The 20,455-nt window shown below is 50.1% G+C and overlaps 1 protein-coding gene across 3 annotated transcripts in view; it reads left to right on the top strand.

Annotated features, from left to right (window-relative positions):
* The first annotated feature begins 364 nt into the window (after positions 1 to 364).
* FBLN7 (fibulin 7) overlaps positions 365 to 20,455 on the top strand; it is a 41,496-nt gene continuing 21,405 nt past the window's right edge. The window contains exons 1-2 of one of the 3 annotated variants that reach the window (XM_045008419.1): positions 365 to 383; positions 19,169 to 19,328. In XM_045008419.1, coding sequence (XP_044864354.1) covers positions 19,211 to 19,328 — 118 coding nt within the window. In that variant the 5' untranslated portion in view covers positions 365 to 383; positions 19,169 to 19,210. Of the gene's footprint in view, positions 384 to 4,190; positions 4,236 to 6,202; positions 6,991 to 19,168; positions 19,329 to 20,455 lie in introns of those variants that run through there. The other 2 variants (XM_045008418.1, XM_045008417.1) reach the window with 2 other exon arrangements.

Genomic DNA, 20,455 nt, shown 5'->3' with positions numbered 1-20,455 from the left:
CGTGACAGACTCAGCTCTATCCCTAGGGAGCTCCTGATAGCTATTTGGGGCAGTTGAATCAGGCCCTCATGGCCCTGCCACACCAGCCCCAGAAAAGGGTAATGGAGAGGGACCTCCAAGCTGCCTAGAGTGGCTGTGTGGGAAGCAGCCAATCAAAAAGGGCTGCAGGGGGCAGCCAATCAGAGCCCAGCAGGCCCATATAAAAGGAGCTGCCGTGCAGCACAGCGTTCGATTCCTTGCAGGAGCTGGAGGAGCATGGATAGTGTGCCTGGCTGGCTGAGGAAGCTACGGGACCTCGGACAGAGCAGTGCTGGCAGAGACCGGTAGGAGCGAGAGGGAACTCCAGATTGGCTGCTGGGACTCAACCAGGGCAGGACTCTGCGGTAAGGCCCCCGTGTCAGACAGTTTCCCCATAAGGGGTTTTTATTTCACATACCGATGGTATGGGACTTGACCGGAGGGCTGAGACACTGACACGGAGAGAGTGCAGGCACATGCACTCGGACAGGGGGCGTTCACGAGACATGAGTGCGACCCCTTTACACTGTTCTCATTCTCATCCTCGGCGTCCTCTCAAACAGCTTGTCTTCAGGAAGGGAAAAGCACTTTGGGGCTGTGTCATCTGCATCCTCTACTCTAACACTGTCGAGGTTCTCCCGGTTCTCTAGTAGGTGTCGTACAGCTTTTGAGAGATTTTCCCTAAAGAATCACTGGTAAGCATGCGTTTTACACAGCCATGGTCACTTCCTACACCCCAGCACGTCCAGCCCCTCGGTATTTTGTGTCCTATTTACCTATGACTCAGCTCTGTGGCTCAGATTGTTTGAGGGAGATTCCCCAGCCTTGAATGAAGCGTCCTCCTCCATAGGTTCAGACAACAGGCGGGCGCCACACGTGTCAGACGGCCTCACAATCAGTCAGGTGTCCCAGTCAGGTTCCAGAGTCCCCAGCAGCAGCTGGGTCAGAGAGATCCCCTCAGCCTCCTCCTGCCCTCCTTCACGACTGCCACTGATGTAGAGCTTTCTCTGCGAGTGCCCGAGCATGGTCAGAGTTCAAACACCTTCCGCCATTCTCACGGGAACTGGTGAAGGAGTCCAAGTTTCCGCTCCACGTTTTCACAATTTCTGAAAATGGGCTCTTTAAAGAAGACACCCTCTTTCATACCTCGAGGCTGATGGGTTTCCGGACTGATGCTATCAAACAGGCAATGGTTACGTGCTAAGATTAAGTACTAAGGTACCCTCTCTGGTTGGGCTGGGCCTCAGGCACCCCACCGACCTCAAGGCCTCACTGATTGGCTCCCACTCAGGCCTACATGGAGCCCTAGATTGAGGCTGACTGTTGGAGGGGAATGTGAGCAGGCTGCAGTAAAGGTTATGGGGGCTAGCTCACCCCCCAGAAGGAAAGACAAACACTCATGGCGTATGCCTCTTGGGCGTGGTCTGAGGAGATCTAGAGGGATGGGATTTCCTGACCCATCTCTGCGCTGATTGGTCAAGGGCAGAGAGGCATCACCACTGGAAGCCCTATCTGTGCCTCTCATCCTATTCTTTGATTTTTATAAAAGGCTCCAGAGTTGATCCTGGCAATTATAGCCCAGTAAGCCTGACTTCAGTACAGGGCAACCTGCTTGAAACTACAGTAAAGAACAGAATTATCAGACACAGATGAACAGGATTTGTTGGAGAAGAGTCAACACAGCTTTTGTACAGGGAAATCATGCCTCACCAGTCTACTAGAATTCTTTGAGGGGGTCAACAACATGTGGACAAGAGTGATCCAATGGACATAGTGTACTGGGACTTTCAGAAAGCCTTTGAGAAGGTCCCTCACCAAAGGCTCTTAAGCAAAGTAAGCTGCCATGGGATAAGAGGGAAGGTCCCCTCAGAGATCAAGCAAAGGAAGCTGCCATGGGATAAGAGGGAAGGTCCCCTCAGAGATCAGTAACCTGTTAAAAGATAGGAAACAAAGGATAGGAATAAATGGTCAGTTTTCACAATGGAAAGTAATAAATAATGGGGTCCTCCAGGGGTTTGTACTGAGGCCAGTGTTGTTCAACATATTCATAGATGATCTGGGGAAAGGAGTAAACAGAGAGGTGGCAAAGGTTGCAGAAGATAAAAAATCATTCAGGTTAGTTAAGTCCAAAGCTGTCTGTGAACAGTTACAAAGGGATCTCACTAGACCAAACTGGGTGACTGGGCAACAAAATAGCAGATGAAATTCAATGTTGATAAATTCAAAGTAATGCACATTGGAAAATATAATCCCCACTATACAATGGGGTGTAAATTAGTTGTTACCACTCAAGAAAGAGATTTTGGAGTCATCACACATAGTTCTGTGAAAACATCCACTCAATGTGCAGCAGCAATCAAGAAAGCTAATAGAAACCATTATGAAAGGGATAGCTTAGAAGACAGAAAATATCATAATGCCACTATATAAATCCAGGGTCTGTCCACACCTTGAATGTAGTTCTGGTCACCCTATCTCAAAAAAGATATATTAGAATTGGAAAAAGTATAGCAAAGAGCAACAAAAATGATTAGGGGTATGGAGCAGTTTCCGTATGAGGAGAGATTAAAAAGTCTAGGGCTGATGAGCTTGGAAAAGAGACAAGGAAGGGGGGAAATGATAACGGTCTATAAAATAACTGGTGTGGAGAAAGTAAATAGAAAGGTGTTCTTTACCTCGTCACAAGAATCAGGAGTCACCCAATGAAATTAATATGCAGCAGGTTTAAAACAAACAAAAGAAAGTACTTCACGCAACACACACACAACCTGTGGAACCTGTTGCCAAGGGATGTTGTGCAGACCAAAAGTATAACTGGGTTTTAAAAAGAAGTATTAGCTAAGTTTCTGGTTGTCAGATAGGTCCATCAATGGTTATTAGCTGAAATGGTCAGAGACCTAATCCCATACTCTGGGTGTCCCTAAACCTCTGCCTGCCAGAAGCTGGGAGCGTACGACAAGGGATGGATCACTCGATAATTTCCCTGTTCTGTTCATTCCTTCCGAAGCACCTGGCTGGCCCTGGCCGCTGTCGGAAGAAATGATACTGGGCTAGAGGGATCAGGTCTGACTCAGTGTGGCCATTTATATGTTCTTCAGGTAATTCCAGTGGGAGCGACCAGTTCATATCGAGGCGAGCCCACCACCCATCAAGGTTTGCATCAGGACCAGCACAGTCTTTACTATTTAACATTTATAGTGGGGTAGTGGCAAAAAAACCTCCCTCAGGTGGCAGCCCACTGTGCTGGCCCTGTACAAGCTTATGATCAATGTCAGCTCTTGCCCTAAAGAGCTCATGTTCCCAGGTTTGGGTCCCCACCAGCCTGCTAGGTAGGACTGTCACGTTTTCATATTGTCCGATAGATGGCAGCAGAGCTCAGCAGACGTCTAGCTGGGGTTCAGAATTCTGTTGGGGAAACACCTATTCCGAAGACCGGGTCCCGGATTGTCTGGGGGACAGGCGCTGGAACTAGGGGTGCTGGGGAAGCTGCCGCACCCCCTGGCTTGAAGTGGTTTCCATCAAACACGGGGTTTACAGTTTGGTTCAATGGCTTCCAGCACCCCCATTATAGAACCTGGTCCAGCACCCCTGGTCTGGGACCATTGTTAGGATCATTCTGTCCATAAACGTACAATTGGCTTGAGAGACGTGTATGGCATTGCGGGAACATGGCCCTGCAGTGCGAAGCACATGCAGGTAAACGCTGCAGTCTTTAGAGCTAGTTTAGTAAAGTCTGATCGAACCGCCTCGGATAACGGATGTTCGGATAGTTCTCGTCCAAAAAGAAAAATCTTCGGGGCAGATTCTCCACTGCCTCCCCCGCCCCCCGATCACTGGAGCTAGCAAGTCTAACGTTTCACCACGTACCAGTGGATTGTGCAGACCTAGTTCACATGGGCATCAGTAGGTCGGCTCCCAAGAGTAACCGGGCTACTCTCATAAAAGCTCACTTAGGGCATTTAAAATGGCTGTTGCTCAAATTGCCATATCCCTATTCTGTATAATCCCGTTAGTATTAATTAACAGGTTTTTCACACCGGCAGTGTGTTTGGAGCACACAGAGGTGAAAAAGGCACAACTCCAACGCTGAGGAGTGTACGACCTAGACATTAGACATTGAACATAGGGACAGCCAAGGCAGGGCTTTTCAACCCTTTTTTTTTTTTGCAGACCCCTGAAAATTTTGAATGGCGGTGCAGACCCCTCTGGAAATCTTGGTATGGTCGCCTGCCCCCCTGGCATCTGCAGGCCACAGTTATAAACCTCTGGGCTAGGGGAAGCTGGTGGGGATGAAACAAATGCAAATATCAGAATGTCTCCGACTGGCTCCCGATATAATAGGATGTATGTGGTTTTTAATTAGCGTGAGTATAGACAGGAACAGAGGAGCACAAGTAAGTGCTGAGTGCAGACTGCTGCTGTGGGTAAACACATCTCTCTGTCCTGTGACAAAGCTCCCCACCTAAGACTTCGGTTGTGGTCAGACTGTGTAGGGGGAGAAAAAAGAGACAGAGGAGAGCAGATATTGGCAGAGCCATCACAGAGTCCTAGAGTTTAAGGCCACCAGCTCACACAGTTTGCCCCCCTGTATGCCACAGGCGGCTAACACCGCCCAGGATCAAAGCCAAATGCATCCACACAACCCAAAGCGTGTGACTCTCAGGCCCTGTTCCCAGCGGTGAGGTCAGAGGGGGTATCGCCTCTCTGGGTTTCCTACCCCCGAGAAGTGGCTGTGCTAACAGGAGTGGAGACTGTAGTTCTAAGGGGGGGGGGGTGCTCTTCCCTCCCGCCCATCTCTCACCCGGGGCTGGAAGGGAATGTGAAGAGGGAGCATTTCAGGGCTTTCTTGAGAGCTGGGCTGGTGTCTTTCATTGCCATGGTTCTGAAGAAAACCTTTCAAATGTTATTTGCTGCCAGAGGGCTGTGAGGAAGGGCTCAGAGAGCTGCAAACTGCCCCCCCCGGCATCCCAATGGGGAGTTAATATGATCCTGCTCCTGCTCCTACTCCTGTAGCAATTTAAACTATTACCATTTCACTGCTACTTATGTTAGTCAAAAGCTCTAGCTTCTGGACTTCCCTGGTAGGGTTGGCCATAACAGAGGACAGAGATAAGCAAGTCTTGCTAGCACTCCAGCTGGGTGGGATTTTTGGTCAATAGATAGGTCAATTGATCAGAATCGAAACTATTTGCCAAACAAGGTCATTTTCCATGAATTTCCTGACTCAGAAAAACGTTGGAGGTGGGGAGGGGGAGTTTTGAAATTACTGAAACATTTTTGTTTGGATACTTTTGCACCAAACCATTCTGGTTGTTTAGAAATTTAAGCAAATTAGACTAATTAAGGAGTTTAAAAAAATCTGTTTTGTTTGGTGGGTTTTTTTGGTTTGCAAATATTTTGAGGATTTTTCCTCAATTCACAATGGAAAAGAATTGTGAACTATTCAAATTACTCAGGGGCCAGGAAAACTGTTTCCTGCCCAGTCCCACTTCGTCCACGTTTCTGCTGCTGGCAGTGTTTTCCCTGCTATATTTGACATTGCTTTGGCCAGTCTAGTCTCAGTGGCTTCCCTCACTTCCCAGGGCTGATCCCACCACACCCAACACAGCTCCACTGTCCTTTGCTTAATGTCCCCCGTCACTCCTAGTTCTACTCCTGGGCTGCAGGTGAGCCTAGAGACGGAGAAGGCAGAGGGGAAGGGGTTGGATGGGGAGGGGCATTCAGAGCCAGCCACTGCCATTACTCAGCCATCAATGCACCCCCACCCATTCACCCCAAATCAATCACGAAGCTATAGGGTTTGTAAAGCTTCAAGGTGGACTGGGAGAGTAAATGTTCCCCACTGTGTCTGTAAAGAGGCCTCCAGGTGCTCGAGGAGTCTAAAGACCGCTATATTTGTCAGCGTTAAACGCGGTGCATTGGCCATCATGTGTCCGAGGTGGAGCTGTTGCTAGCAGGCTGCATAGCAAGGGAACCCCCGAAGGTGGCTTGCGGAGAAGCTTTTGGAGATCAGCTGCTGGGTATTGCATGACAAGACCCAATCTCTCTAGGAAGGGAGCTCTCCAGCTGAGTGCACCCTGGCATTCTCACTGGCTCTGGCCCAGGGCCCAGTTCTGCCCTTGGATACACACCCATGCATGAGTCCACAGGCTTCCGTGGGAGCTGAAGGCAGAAGTGTGGTGACGTGCACCTGAACCCTGTGTTCCCAGGATAGCACCCTAGAAGGCCGGGCAAGGGAGGGATGAACCTCCACCCAAATCCTCCTCTCTCCAGTTGCTCTGCAGCAGATCAGCATTGCACATGGGGCCGTTCTTCTCCATCCAAGAAGGAAGCAAGGCTAATGGAAACCACTTGGATCCCAAAGGAGTGCTCCTTTCTCAGGGGCCTTCTGGGGAAATACAGCCCCAACCTCTCCTAGAAGACAAACGGGATGAGTCTCTCCCACTCTGGTCACTGCCCAGTGTGCGGGCCATGAGGAGATATCCACTTGGCAAGTGTTTCTCCCCTGAGACCAGCACCTACTGCTAGGACCCAGCTAGCCAGCCAGCCTTCCACGACTACCTTGAGTGGGAGGGAGAAACCAATCCCCCAGCCAGACCCACACAGCTTAGGTGTAGAATTGTCAGAGCTCACACAGGCAGCAGCAGTGGCAGATTGCAGCAGCAGCAGCAGCAGCTGCTGCGAGGGCAGCCAGCAGATGAGGACTTGAAAACGGAGTGGTATTCAACCCTTCCGTGAGAGGAGCAGCCAGGTTGGTGCTGGCAAGCCGGAGTCAGCTGTCCCTCGGCTGCATTCCAGGCATTCCCAGGGACTTCTAAGGCAGGTTGAGAAAACACTCAGGAGGGGAAAGCATTCGAAAATAATCTGAGAAGAGATTTTTACCTCGAAACTAGGACCATGGTTTCTGGATTTCAGTACAGCCTGTTTCTGTTCCTGTGCCTCACAGCATGCCAGGGATCTCCAGCTTCCCAGGTAAGCCTCCGTCTCTATCATATAATTACACTATCTACAGCACAGAAGGTGGCTGGCTCCTGTCTCTTACCCGCTATATCCCCCACTGTCTTTTATGTCTTCCCATGGCATTTGGAGAATCTGCCTATCCTCAGCCAGGTGTAGAAGACAAACAATGGATGTGTGTATTTTACAAGCCAGTTCCATGTAATGTAGGTGAGAGACTGTGCATAGTTAGCCTGTGAGTGCTAACCAGCTTGCTTTCACAGAACTAACCAAGCAACGACAGTTGTGCATTTGCAGAAAATTGTATTGCTAAAAATTGGTTTAGGGAACAGAATAGTTTGCACAGAGCAGGACTGTATCGCTCTTCAGCTTGTTCTTTTCATGGACTCGTGATATTCCTTTCTAGACCCATCCTGTGAATAAACTTACTTGGAAAACTACCCATCACAGGCCATTACTTCTGACTGTCCTCTGTCACTGACATTTTTCTCTTTCAAAGGCAAGGTAATAGTTAAAAGTCACATCCATGAAAATACAGGTGCTGTAGTCTTCATAATTTCACCCTGCATCATTCTCAAACTCTTCTTCTTCACCACACACACAGCCAAAGGTATTGGACATTTTGGACCTGTAATCCTAGCGTAATGATCTTCCCTTCAGCTTTTACGTGTAATATAACCGTTCTCACAGTACTATGCTGGCGGTGATTTTGGATCCTTGCATAGATGTCACATAAGTATCTGAACTCTGCAGTCCTGTGACAACCCAGCGACTGTAACACAGTTTATAATTATCAGGAGAATCACAAAGGGTATGCACAAGCCTTTTCTCAGCAGACAATAGTATGGTTAATACTTAGGTCTTTCAGTTACATACTGAATACAATGCACATGCTTAATCACCTTGACAAACTCTGCTGGGCTGTTAGGGACAAAAACTAGAACCAATTTTCTGAGAGCAGTTCCCTAGTGCTGTTTATTCTGGTTAGCATAAGCGAGCTGCAGTATGTCAGGCAGTTCAAATTAAAAATAGCCTTTTAACAAAGAACTTATTATAAAAGTGAACTACATGCCAGGAATCAACTTTTTTTTCCCCAGATTTCTGTGTACCGCATCCAGCCGCTATAATTTTTTATGACAGTGTTGGACAACAAATGGTAGCTGGCCTAGATATCTACAGATATATTCCACACAAAGAAAAGAACATTGGGGTTGCAAAGTTAAGTGTTCAAAAGTTAGTTGCCCATGCAAATTCAGGTCAGTCCCTTGGTGCACATGCTGTATGATGCAGTCTTGAATTACATACTCCTTTTTCCACCTGACCCAGCCTATCTCCGTGCATAGGGTAGATAGGGCTTCAGTGAAAGAGGCTGTTCAATAGCTGTTTTATCCCCCTCATTCACTGTGTGGCCCTTGTCCCAGATTTACTGCCCACCAGCCTAAGCCTGCACCAAAGAAGGGGCTTTTTGTTTTCTCATGGGCTTTTCTATGGCGCGCGTCAGCACTCATCCCAGATGATAATGAACTTATCCTGATAACGCCCCAGCGAGGTAGCTCAATGAAAGGCAAAACTGGCAACTCTGGCCTCTGAAGCCTGTTGTTTAAACACCTTGTCCAGCTTCACAAAAGAAGTTGGTAGCAGAACTAGGGATGCCTAGATCCTATGGCCAGAAGGGACCATTGTGATCATCTAGTCTGACCTCCTGTATCGCACAGGCCCGAGAACTGCCCCAGAGCAATTCCTGGAGCAGAGCCTTAGAAAAACATCCAATTTTAATTTTAAAATTGTCAGTGACGGAGAATCCACCATGACCCTCAGTTAATTGTTCCACTGCTTAATTGCTTGCTGTTAAAACTTTGCACCTTATTTCCAGTCTGAATTTGCCTAACTTCAATTTCCAGCCACTGGATGGTGTCAGATCTTTCTCTGCTAGATTGAAGAGCCCATTATTAAATATTTGTTTGATACTTATAGACTGTGATCAAGTCACCCCTTAACCTTCTTTGATTTAAGCTAAGATAGGATCCCGTTCTCTGGAATGCCAGGCGACTGCCTCAGTCACACGGCAATATTTCACTTCTTGCACACTCCTGCTTCGTTTCCTGCCTGCCCTGGGCACTGAATGATGCAGCGTCCTGTAGAGCAAATAGGAGGGTATCATGAAATTAAAGACTGTTTCATAACACAAGGGGGCCAAATTAAAGTCTCATAGGTAATGTGAATCTGGCTTTTCTTAACTTCTGAGTGCTTAAATTGCAACCTTAATGTTCTGTTAATATAGTTTTGGGGGTTTTAATGGAATTACCTAGGTTTTTAAAAAAAGATTTAAAAAAAAAGACATTATCTTATGTGCCACTGTAGTGGCCCTTCTCTTGGGTCATTAGCAGGTTTTGAATCCTAGACCTTTAGATTTCCAGCACAGACCTCTACCAGTTGAGCTAAAGAAATGAAGTGACTGGCAGCAGTAGAAAGCTGTTATCATCCTTGCTGTGGGGGGCAGCCCCCAGAGAGAGCTGTAAGACGCATTTTGCTAGCGGGTTACACCACTATTTGCTGTGTATGTAAGGAGTCAGGAGTCCTGGGTTCCATTTCTGGCTCTGGAAGGGGAGTGTGGTCTAGTGGTTAGAGCAGTGGCCTGCAGGTGAGGACTTGGTGTTCTCTGTTTATCAGCGACGCTCTGCATTGGCATGGTGCTCGTTCACGCGTCGTGCTCTGGGACAGAGGGTATGCAGGAGTACCTCTGTTTGACAGGCCCTGTAACAGGGTGGCCTGCTCCTGTAAGGACCAGGAGGCCTGGGTTAGCCCTGGCCTGCCACAGCTGCAGGATGTGGGATAAAATGGGAGGAAGCCGAGCCGCTGAGGCTCAGCTGGGGAGGGACAGCCATAAGAGTGGCGCTAGTTCCCTGGCAGGCCCTGGGGCGAGGCCAGGCTCCCGGGAGGCTGTGCGGGGCCTGGTGTTGCTGAGGAGAAGCCCCAGAGGGACGGGAGGTCTGAGCTTGCAGCAGGGCTGCGGGGGTGGCGGATTTGTAGTGCTGAGCTCTCCTGCGGGGCCCCAGCGAGAAGCCCAGGGCCCAGCGACTCTGGAAGGAAGAGCGTGATTGTCGCAAAAGGTGAGGTCGGAGAGGGCTCCTCGTGTGAGGGTCTGTACAGCTCGGAAAGACTGTTGCTGGCTCAGGTGGAGCTGGATCAGGGCTTTCGGGAAGCCAGCTTAGGGCCTGGCCACATACCCTGTGAGGGGATTGAGCTTTTAAGTGTGACCTGGCCAGAGTCACCGACCCCGACCGCCACAGGGGCCGGCCGGCCGTCAGCCCTCACCCAGCCACATGGGGGCGCTGACTGGTGAGTCGCTTTTCTGTGTGTGGGGCTTGCTGTGGGGCAGGACACTCTGACAGACACCACGGGCAAAGCCCTAGGGCGTGGCAGGGCACAAGCGCAAGGTAAAACGTTCTGCGACGGCCAGGGAACAGCCGGCCCCAATCCTTCCTGGCTGCTGCTAAGTCCAGAAGTAAGGGCGTGGCGCTGTGCGGGCGTAACCAGCTCCCCTCAGACGCTCCCACGATCGCCTGCCTCACAACTACAAACCGGGGGCGAACCTGCAATTGGGGGCAGGATTAAAGCATCACTGGCTCCAAGTTCTTTCTTGTGTGAAGAGACATTTAAGAGGCGACTGGAGCTTACAGCAGTGTTGGAAGCAGAGGGGTCTAACGCCCCCACAATGGAAATATTGGAAACAATGGGCCCCGGGTGTGTTTCTGCCCCTGCACGCGTGTGTGGGGCACAGAGACGAGAGCAGGACCTGGAGGAGGGGCTGGAGCAGCCGCCATGGGGCACCAGATCGGGCCAGTCTCTGGGGAGTAGGTAGGAAACCCCCAACCCTGGGGAAGGGAAGAACTTGGGAGCAAAGGCACCGGCACGCCGAGCTGGGGGTCAGCCCCTGAGTCGGAGTAGCTCCCCCGTCCGTTCTCTCTACCCTTCCCTAGTCACAGTGAGTGTTTCCCCCCCACCCAGAGCACCTAGATGGGAGAAGATTTCTCACAACGAACAGAGGGCTCTTTACTCTAGCAGATGAAGGCGCGGTGAGCTCTAATGGTGGGAAGCGAAAGCTAGACACGTCGTTCAGACTGAAAAGCAGGGGCAGATCGTTAAACCGGGAGAGGAATCGAGTCTTGGTACAAAGTAATTTGGGATGTGATGGCGTCTCCATCACTTGGAATCTGTAAATCGAGGCTGGATGTCTTTCGAAGAGATTTACTGTCACTCAACCAGAAGGCAGGGAGTCCAGGCAGGAATCCCGGCGTGAAATTCTCTGCCCGGTGCTAGGCAGGAGGGTCGGAGAGGAGGTGATCACAATGGCTCCTTCTGGCCTTGGAGTCTCTGCAAGCGGCGCCACGGCAGAGTCAGAGACGTTTCCTGGCTGCTGGTCCCAGCTGCCTGTGTTTGTCGGAGAGCCCGGTGTGTGCCTGGGGGCTGGGGGCTGTGTTTGAACGCTGGCCAGTGTGAACTTTCCCACCCTGGTGTGCAGCATTGCCCGCATTCCTGGAACCCCTCTGTCAAATGGCTCCCGGCTGCACCCTGGCGGGAAATCCCGTGTCCTAGCAGCTTCTGCGTGTGGCCCCAGGCAGCCTCAGGGAGGTGTTGGAGCGGTAGATGCAGGGGAAAGACCTAGCTTCAGCTATGTTCTGTCTGTACCTGTGATTACAGCTAGTCAAAAAAACAGGATAAAACTCCCCAACCTCCCCCCCCCGCCCCAATCATCCCTCCTTTTGGGGCAAAATTAAAAATTTCTGCCAAAATTTGAGGGTTGAAATGTTGGGTTCTTAATTGTTCTGTTCTGCCCTGCCTGTGAGCGAGCTGGGACATCTCGTCTTCCGGATGTAGCCATCTATATTTTGTGCCTGAATTTTTGTTCCCCACTTCTTTCAAAGAGGCGGGGAACAACACAGATCTTGCTGGTGCTGCTTGTCCATCTATAAGGAAACACCTGTGAGCTTTCTAAAGACTGAAGGGCTCGGCTTGAAGAGCAGCATGATAGGAAATAGTCTATTCAGCAGCATGATAGGAAATAGGTTCCTCAACCCGCCCCTTACGCTGCTTGGCCTCCCCAGACCTTGGGTCTTGACGCACAGGGAGGCACTGTATGCCCCATTCTCAACCCTACCCCAAGAGCAGACGGCCAGGGAGTGGAGGAGTGGGCAGAACCTTGGCAGGTAGACGTAGAAATTCCCTGCTAGTAAGGGCCAGTAGCAAATTCCTGTCCCCCTTGGGGCAAGGGGGTCCCAGCTGCCCCACATGTCGCGCTTGGGATAAATCCATAGTCTAGGCCAAAAAGCAATACTCCATTGGGGGAAGAAAGGAACGTGGGTCACTTCCTACCATGCTGTGGCTCTGGGCACACAGCACTCTCCACAGCAGCTGGTTGGAGGGTTCTCAATCGCGAGTGTATTCACAGGAAGGAAAGGGTGAGCAGACCTGGAGGCAAGGAAGGGTCTCTTATTAATCATCATAATAGTCATGTTAAACCAACAGTAAAAGTAACTGGAACTGCTTCACAAGGGGGCTAGAAAAGACTGGTGGGCCTATGGCCAGACGTGTCACAAATGGTCAGGTCAGTTTTGTTGTGATCTATCGTTTACTAGCCTTCTCTCAGGCTTGCAGCTCTGCAAATGTGTAACAGGAATTTGTATGAAATGCTGGCAGGTTCCCACTCTGTGAAATACCCTAGGAAAACTGTACCGTGATTGAAGAGGGAGCGTGGCCTGGATGGGGGTGGGGGAAGGAGAGTCTAGTGGTCAGGATGGGGAGCCAAGGATTCTGGGTATGACTCCCATCTGTCCCTCACTCACACCTTTGAGCAAACTGTTGAATTTCGCCATGCCTTAGTTTGTCCATCATGGGAGTAGGTATAAGATGCACAGCTGCTAGTGACCATCAGGCTTGCACTGCAACCCTCTGTGGAAGGGGCTATAGATGTGCACAGGATTCTTTGGTTGTTTGTTTAATGACTACTCATATAGGCTCCATTCCCCCCCCCCTTCCCCCTCCTCTTTTTGGGCATGAGAAAGAAGTCAGGCTAGGTCATTGCACTTCACTAGGCAGACAGGTCTCTGAGAGCTGGGCTCAGCATGGCTTCCAGACGTAGGGGCGCCTGAGGGTAGGGATGGGGCCAGCCAAAGATCCAGTTAGCTGACCCATCAGCGCATGCACACACCCATCCTGCCTGTGTGGGAGGAGGCACCATGACCGTCCACAGAGGCCCTAGAGCATGACCGGAGTGGAAGGAGGTTTCCAGCTCCTCCTCCCTCTTGAGCTCCTCTGGAGGGTTTGGCATGGCGCGCCCCTTGCTCTGCTCTTCATTGAGGTTTCTTGAGATAATTGCAGCACTGGTTGTTTATCTGGATGATCGCACTCTCTTTGACGAAGAAGCCTCTTGAATGAATGAAACAGAATTTCCAGGCCAGATTCAATGGCATGTTGGAATGATGCCCACCACTGTTCGTTGTGCTCTTCAACAACTAACGAATGTGCCCTTGGCAGTGATGAGTCTGCAGTTGCCAACGACGCGCTGATTATAAAATCCCCCTGAAGTCAGGGGATCTTGTTGAAAAGTTCCTTGAAGATTTCAGAAATCTTCTTTTCCCTGTTTAAACTGAAATTAAGTTGGGCTGTTTCCCACTTATCTGCCTCCAAGTAACCGTGTGTTGGCAGCAGGACTAGTTACCTAGCAAGAATGACCATCATAGATAAACCGACAAATGCAGCTGCTCTCCGGAGAAGTCTATGGTACTGGCAGCTTTACACAATCCACATGACACAGCTACATGAGACGGAAGTGACCAGCTTCCACCGTGCTAGAGCAGGGCTGAAGGGGAGTTCCCACCCACCCTCTGCTGGGCACTTCACCCGGAGACCCCGAAAAGGAAGAGGGTGCCTGGTGTGAGTCTCCGAGCCGTCTCTGCTCCTTTGCCCAAGGCCATTCCTGTTGGTTCTCTCCAGGGTATTCTGCTCAGCCCCTTGGCTTCGTCCTTGTCTTAGTGCCTCCACCTGCCTGTATCTGGATCTCCAGCCGGACTAAACCACCCTTCCGCAGGGTACCTTCCCATGGCACAGTTATCCACTCTAGGCTGGGTCGTTCCACTCACTTCTCTGACTCTGCCGGGTTTATAGCAGAATCAGAAAGCTCCCTTCCCATTCTCTCCCAGCCTAGCCAGCTCTCTGCCGCAATCCTGGCTCACAGACGCCCGACCAAGGCGCCCTTTCTCAGCCATCTGCCTGCCTCACGGGGGTGCCAGCAAAGAAGCCTAGGACAGTTCTTGCCCCTTTCCTTGCCCCTGCTCTGCGGACCCTGCAAACAGGAAGAAGTGAAGTTGCCATACAAGTCACCCTTCAGCCCAGCAGTAGATCTGGGGCCTTGCAGGCAGGTTTCCTGTTGCAGGAGAAATCAGTGATGTGGATCTGGGGATGTTCTTGGTGTAGCTTGTTCCTTTCATCCACCAGTCCCTGAACAGAGCTGGTCCCAAATGGCATGCAGGCCAAGCCCTTTTCCAGGGAGCTCGGCCCAAACGCCAGTGCCTGGCTCCCAGCAAGGGACTTTGCCCCAACTGCCTCTAATTAGTGAATAACGCAGAGAGCAAATTCCCTTGTTGACTGCATCAGCCTCCCCAAGGAATCTGCACCACACTACAGCATTATCTGGTGACCCCTCTGTAACACTAGGTGGACATGGCTTTTGGGACCCGGGAATAGCTCGGGGTCTAATATCGTTCCTCAGACAGAGAGCCTTGGAGAGGGTGCAGCTTACTTCCCCGCTCTCACCAAGCTAGTTACAGACAGAGACTGTAGCAGAACCAGGGTTCGTGCCCATTTCTCCTGAGTCCCGAGCTAATGCCTTAAGCACCCAAGACTATCGTTCTCTTCCTTGGCTGTTTGTTCTGTGCACTGACTGAGGCCGTGGCCAAGTTGAGCAAATAGCGTGCGAGCAGGTAGCTAAAGACTGTACGACAATCCCTATGCACCCAGTGGCCCTTCTGAAACGCTCTTGACAAGAGGCAGGAACCATATCTTCTCTCTGTTCCCACTGACAAGGGGCATTTCCCAGTAGAACAGAAGTTGCTTATTTGTGGGGGAAACTGAGTTTTGGTGAGAGTCTGAGCTACAGAATTGCCAGTTTGGTTCAGGCTTGCTTTTTGGTTTTAAGTTAGTTCTGCTGCATGTTGTCACAAAGATCCACACCTCCCGGGTGAATCAGTCCCTCCGGCTTCGAACCAGAACTGTTAGCGTTCAGGCATAAATCTCACAAGTGTTCCTGGCACTCTAAGAAAGGACAAGACATCTGTTTTCCTATTATTTTGTAAAACTGAAGTGGAATATAGCTCTGGTTCCAAAAGGACTTAACATGAGCTATGGAATCCCTCCCAGGATTTCCAAAGTAATCACAGCCCTTCCTTGTCATACTCAGCATTGAATTATTCTCTTACAAGTAGTTCACAGGAAGCCGTCCTTGAAGTAAGAATTTCTTTATTAGGATGAAGGACTCAAGAGTCTGGTCACATGAAAAGCAAAATCTGCAGAAAGTCCTGATCTGCCCCAGACAGATCTTACAAAGAATTTTCCATCAGAGCCACTGGGAGGTTTGTCTGGAAGCAGCATCAAGGCCCAAATCTGGAGCCAGATTCAACCCGCAAGCCCCATGCTGGGCTCAGCAGGGACACATTCAGTCATTGTGAATCCTAGGAAAACTCATTTCTTTACATTTATGAAGATTTTATCAAGAACTGGGAGTGCAATGTAGCTAGAAGGGTTGATTTTAGTGTCTGCCCATTGTAATTAGAGGGCAGTGCTAACCAACGAGGACTCAAATATTGGAAAAGGAAGAAAACATGAGTGACTTCCAGCTACAACAGGAAGATTTCTTGTTCAGCTTTGTGTGCGCTTGGAAAATAACTCTCCTCTGACCAAGATTCCTGATCAGCGGAACAAGATCTCCAATCTGTCTCCCAAAACACTCTCTCTCTCTCTCTGAGGAGATATTTTTTTCCACAGTAATAACCCAACCAGGAGAGACGGTTTAACAAATCAAAGGCAATCAGAACGGATTTGGGTCTGGGAGAGTGAAACATCATAACAAGTGATTGCGCAACACTCTGCAAAATACAGAATGGCTCCTTTTGGGGAGGTTCATGTCTTCTACGCCAGCATGTCACGGCTGTAACTCCCACGGTGTCACGGCCCTGCATGTGTTTACTGGAAAGAAGTTCTGTGAGACAAGAAATTTCCACTTTGAACTCTCTCATTATCAGTCATCGCACACTTAACAGGTCGATTTGTTGATAGCTATTGTACAGAGCATCTCCATGGAATGGTACCGGCAGGTTTGAGATCTACTGATGAAAAGTGCTACAGAAGAGCTAGGTGGTATTACCCAGTTGCCGTTGCCTGTGATGAGATGACAGATAGTACCGGTAGCCAGATTCCCAGACAGAGCAGCGTTTACTGAGCATTGCGGTGAGTGAGTATTTTGGTTGCCATTGCCTTGACTAAGATAATGCCCATATTTGGAGGGCCTAATGTAGAAGTATCACAAATGGCGCACGCTTCCCTCCATGCAGCATCCATTGATGGGAACTGGGGTGGCTTTTCACCACCTCTGCAGGTGAGAGTAGCTGTCCTGTGCTCTTAAGGGGCTAGCTAGTGGCCCCACTCCCCAACATCCTGCCTCGTTGCTGGCCCTCTAAATTCCTGGGAGCCAAACTCTGAGAGCACCCACTGACTGCAATGCCTCAGCACCTCTCAGGACTAAGTGCTAGACTGAGATGACTAATACTCATGTGGTTCATACCCTTGAGCACACTTGGATCCCCTTTGGTTTCTTTTTCAGGTGGACTGATGATCATAAGCAGTGTGCAGGGAATGTGGAAGTTAGTAGCATTGGGATTTAGGTGGACAAATCACTGTTCATTGATCTGAAAATTTGCCCCACCCGTCTATTTTCTGGGCATATTCCCCGGAAACGGTCAGCTATCATCTTCACCTAGTCAGTTTTTGGTGTGAGCCCATTTGGATAAAATTAGAATCTCTCTGGAACCTCAGGAACTGAACTTTTCACAAGGTCTGAAATAACTGGGGTGACTTCAGTTTCCATCTTCGCAGACCCCTGCCCACCTGGGTTGTGGAAGGGAATGCTCTTGAATCTCATGAGAGAGCCTGAGACAAGGCAGATGAAGTAATATCTTCTATTGGACCAACTTCTGTTGTATGTGACCAAACACACCAAGGAATCTCTTCTCTACAGCCAGGCACTCAGATACCACAGAATGTGCTCCAAAGAGAAAGTCCGGGAGACGCATCTAAACACACATAACCACCTTCACCAAACAAGGACACCCCACCAGAATAATAGATTACATCATGCAATGGGCCACCCAAATACCCTGAGAGAACTTTCTCCAATACAGAAATAAAACCCCCTCCAACTGCACACCCCTAGTTGTCACCTACCACCTGGAACCTACATGAGGTATCATCAAACAACTACAACCCATACTCAGTGGGGACCCCATCCTGAAAGAAATCTTTCCCAGTTCTGTCTTCTGGCCTTCAAACAACCCCCACCCCACAACCTCTCCCACGCTCATCAGAGGCAAGCGCCCCTCCCTCCCCAGACCAGGACACACCAACTCAAAGCAGCATCAGACCCTGCCAGAGCAACAAATGCAAAACCTGTGGACATATATCCACTGCCATGATGATCAACACACCTTTCAAGATCCATGGATCCTATACATACCTATCACAACATATGGTGTACCTCATATATTCTGAATAGAGTTGAGAAACCATCTTGAACAACATCTGTACCTTGCTAGATTGTTGTACACTTTTAGATACACATTTTCACGCTTATTTGCTTGCAACCCTTTCTAACTTTATTCCTTTTATTTGGCATCCCTTAACCTGTGTCCTATTGTTAGTACAGTTTGTTTTATTTTTTACTATAAACCAGCTGAGTGCTGTGTTTAAATAGAAGGGTGTATTTACCCAGTTAAGTTAGTAAGCTGTGGTGTGCTTTTGTGTCTTTAGAGGAACAAACAAACCTTTTTAGTTCTCTGAGTTGTCCAGGAGAGGACTGGACATTGCAGCACACATAGTTTTTGGAAAATTTGGGATGGGGAGTGTGTTGGGGTCACCTTGCTTGTTATAACCCAGGCTGGTGGAAGCCGGAGTAAGGTTGTGGGGCTGTGCACAGGCAGCTGGGGTCAGAATTGCAGTACCAGGGTGGTGGCTATACACAGACACCCAGGATGTGATCTGCAGGAGTCCAGGCCGGGAGCTACAGTAGCAAAGCATTGTGGGGCCCCCAGGGGTGCATGGCAAGTAGTGACATAACACCTCCCAGATCAGGGCATGGCTTTTCTGCCATTTCTTTCTATACGTTGAATTTGATACCTCCTGGGCCACCTCACCAATCCACCTGGCAATTGCCTTTGCTTAGGAAAGGCTCCGGCAATGGGGTGACTGCTGCCCAGTGCTAGATGGGCAGCGTGACGTAGCGCTGGCACTTAGCCGTGCGACAAAGTGCCTGGAACTCGTTGGTGATGCCATACTGACTCGGTCTTTCTGAGGGTCTAAACTTCACCAGATCCCCTTCATGTGTAAATAAAACAGGGTTACAAAATGCTGGGGATGCGGTGGGGGGGGTGAGGATGGGCAAAGGAGTTGCTGATTTTGGCTGGACGTATTCCTGGATGTTTAGTCACATGACATAATCTTTAATTAATTATGAATCTCTAAGTCCTGGAGGGTTGGCAAGGAAGGGGGCACTAGGCACATGGCTCCACTGGGGCTGCAGGGAGGAATTGCAGAATGGGACGATGCTGGCAGGGGCTGAACTGCTGTTGCTACGGTTAAAAATATGGATGGATTTTCACAAGCTCTGTCTGCTCACCCTGGTTACCGGGTTGCAGTTATTTGACAGCGTATCCCTGAAAAGGCCTGGGTGTGCCAACGAAACTGCTCAGCACCCCACTGAATGTACATAGACCACATGTGTTAGGAGGGGAAGCGGACGCTGGAATAATCGCTCGCTAATTGTGCTGAATGAGCTGTCCCTGGCAGCTAACGCGCAGTTGCGTGCCGTGTGCGCTCAGCGGTGAAACAGCTGTCTCTCTCTCTCGCTCTCTTTCTTTCTTCTTCACAGAACTGTCTCAACAAACAGCATCTCCTGGCTGCCATCCGCCAAATGCAGCAGTTCTTAAAGGGGCAGGAAACGCGGTTTGCAGAGGGAGTGCGCGTCATGAAGAACCGGCTGATAACTCTGCAGAACTCGGTGACGAAAGCCACCCCGGACCCACAATCCGGTAAACACCCACAGCTGGCCTTTCAGCAACAAGAGCAGCCGTAGAGCATCTGGCTGCGGTGCACACCAGTACCGACAGGCTGCTTCCTCCCCCCGCCCCGCCCCGCCCCGGCAGGGAGAGCGAGGGCCAGGCAAGCTGGCTCTTGGCACATCCCGCTGCCCACCCCATGCCATGCTGCACTATCAACTGCCAAGACCTAGGGGCACTACTGCCCTCTCTCTTCCCCCCTCCACTCCCTACTTTTTGGCAGAGAAGGGGAACACGTGTCCCACCCAAACGGTGCCAGACATTGTGGGACAGCCCCAATACACCTTTTCTCCCCATACCAGACTGTCCGTCAGTCTCATCCCATGGCTGTACACGTCACTTTGCACGCAGATCGGTAGATCAGGAATCTGCCCCAAAGTAGCTACAGTAGATCATGTTCAGTGTGACCTGCTCTTCCCACACAACCAGCTCAAGCCTTGTGACCATACGGGCTCAAGCCCATGATCTCAATTTTAGATCTTAAAATTAGGTCAGTATATTTATAGTGCTCGCTCGCTTGCTAAATCCTCTTTCCTGTTTCTCTCTTGGGGGGATGCTTGGTCTCCATATACAGTGGAGAGACACGCAGTAATAAATACGTCTCTCTATGGTCTAGAGCAGGGTTTCCCAAACTTGGAATGCCGCTTGTTCAGGAAAAGCCCCTGGCAGGCCAGGCCGGTTTATTTACCTGCCCTGTCCGCATGTCCGGCCGATTGCAGCTCCCACTGGCCGCAGTTCACTGCTCCAGGCCAATGGGAGCTGCTGGAAGCGGCGGCCAGTACGTCCCTCAGTCCGCGCCGCTTCCCGCAGCCCCCATTGGCCTGGAGTGGCGAACCGCGGCCAGTGGGAGCCGCGATCGGCTGGACCTGCAGACGCAGCAGGTAAACAAACCGGCCCGGCCTGACAGGGGCTTTCCCTACACAAGCGGCATCCCAAGTTTGGGAAACACTGCTCTAGAATGAGATTCAGTTTTCTCAGCATATGATAAGCAGAAATAATATTTTCTGTGGAAAACAATAGTGCCTGAAAGCTTTACTTCTCGTGCACGGTTTGCAGTGTCACAACAGTGTAGAAACTGAAGACTTATCCACACTGGCACT

Source organism: Mauremys mutica, chromosome 3 (assembly GCF_020497125.1).
Source record: "Mauremys mutica isolate MM-2020 ecotype Southern chromosome 3, ASM2049712v1, whole genome shotgun sequence".
Classification (NCBI taxonomy): Eukaryota; Metazoa; Chordata; order Testudines; family Geoemydidae; genus Mauremys; species Mauremys mutica.
This window is presented reverse-complemented; position numbering and strand designations above follow the sequence as displayed.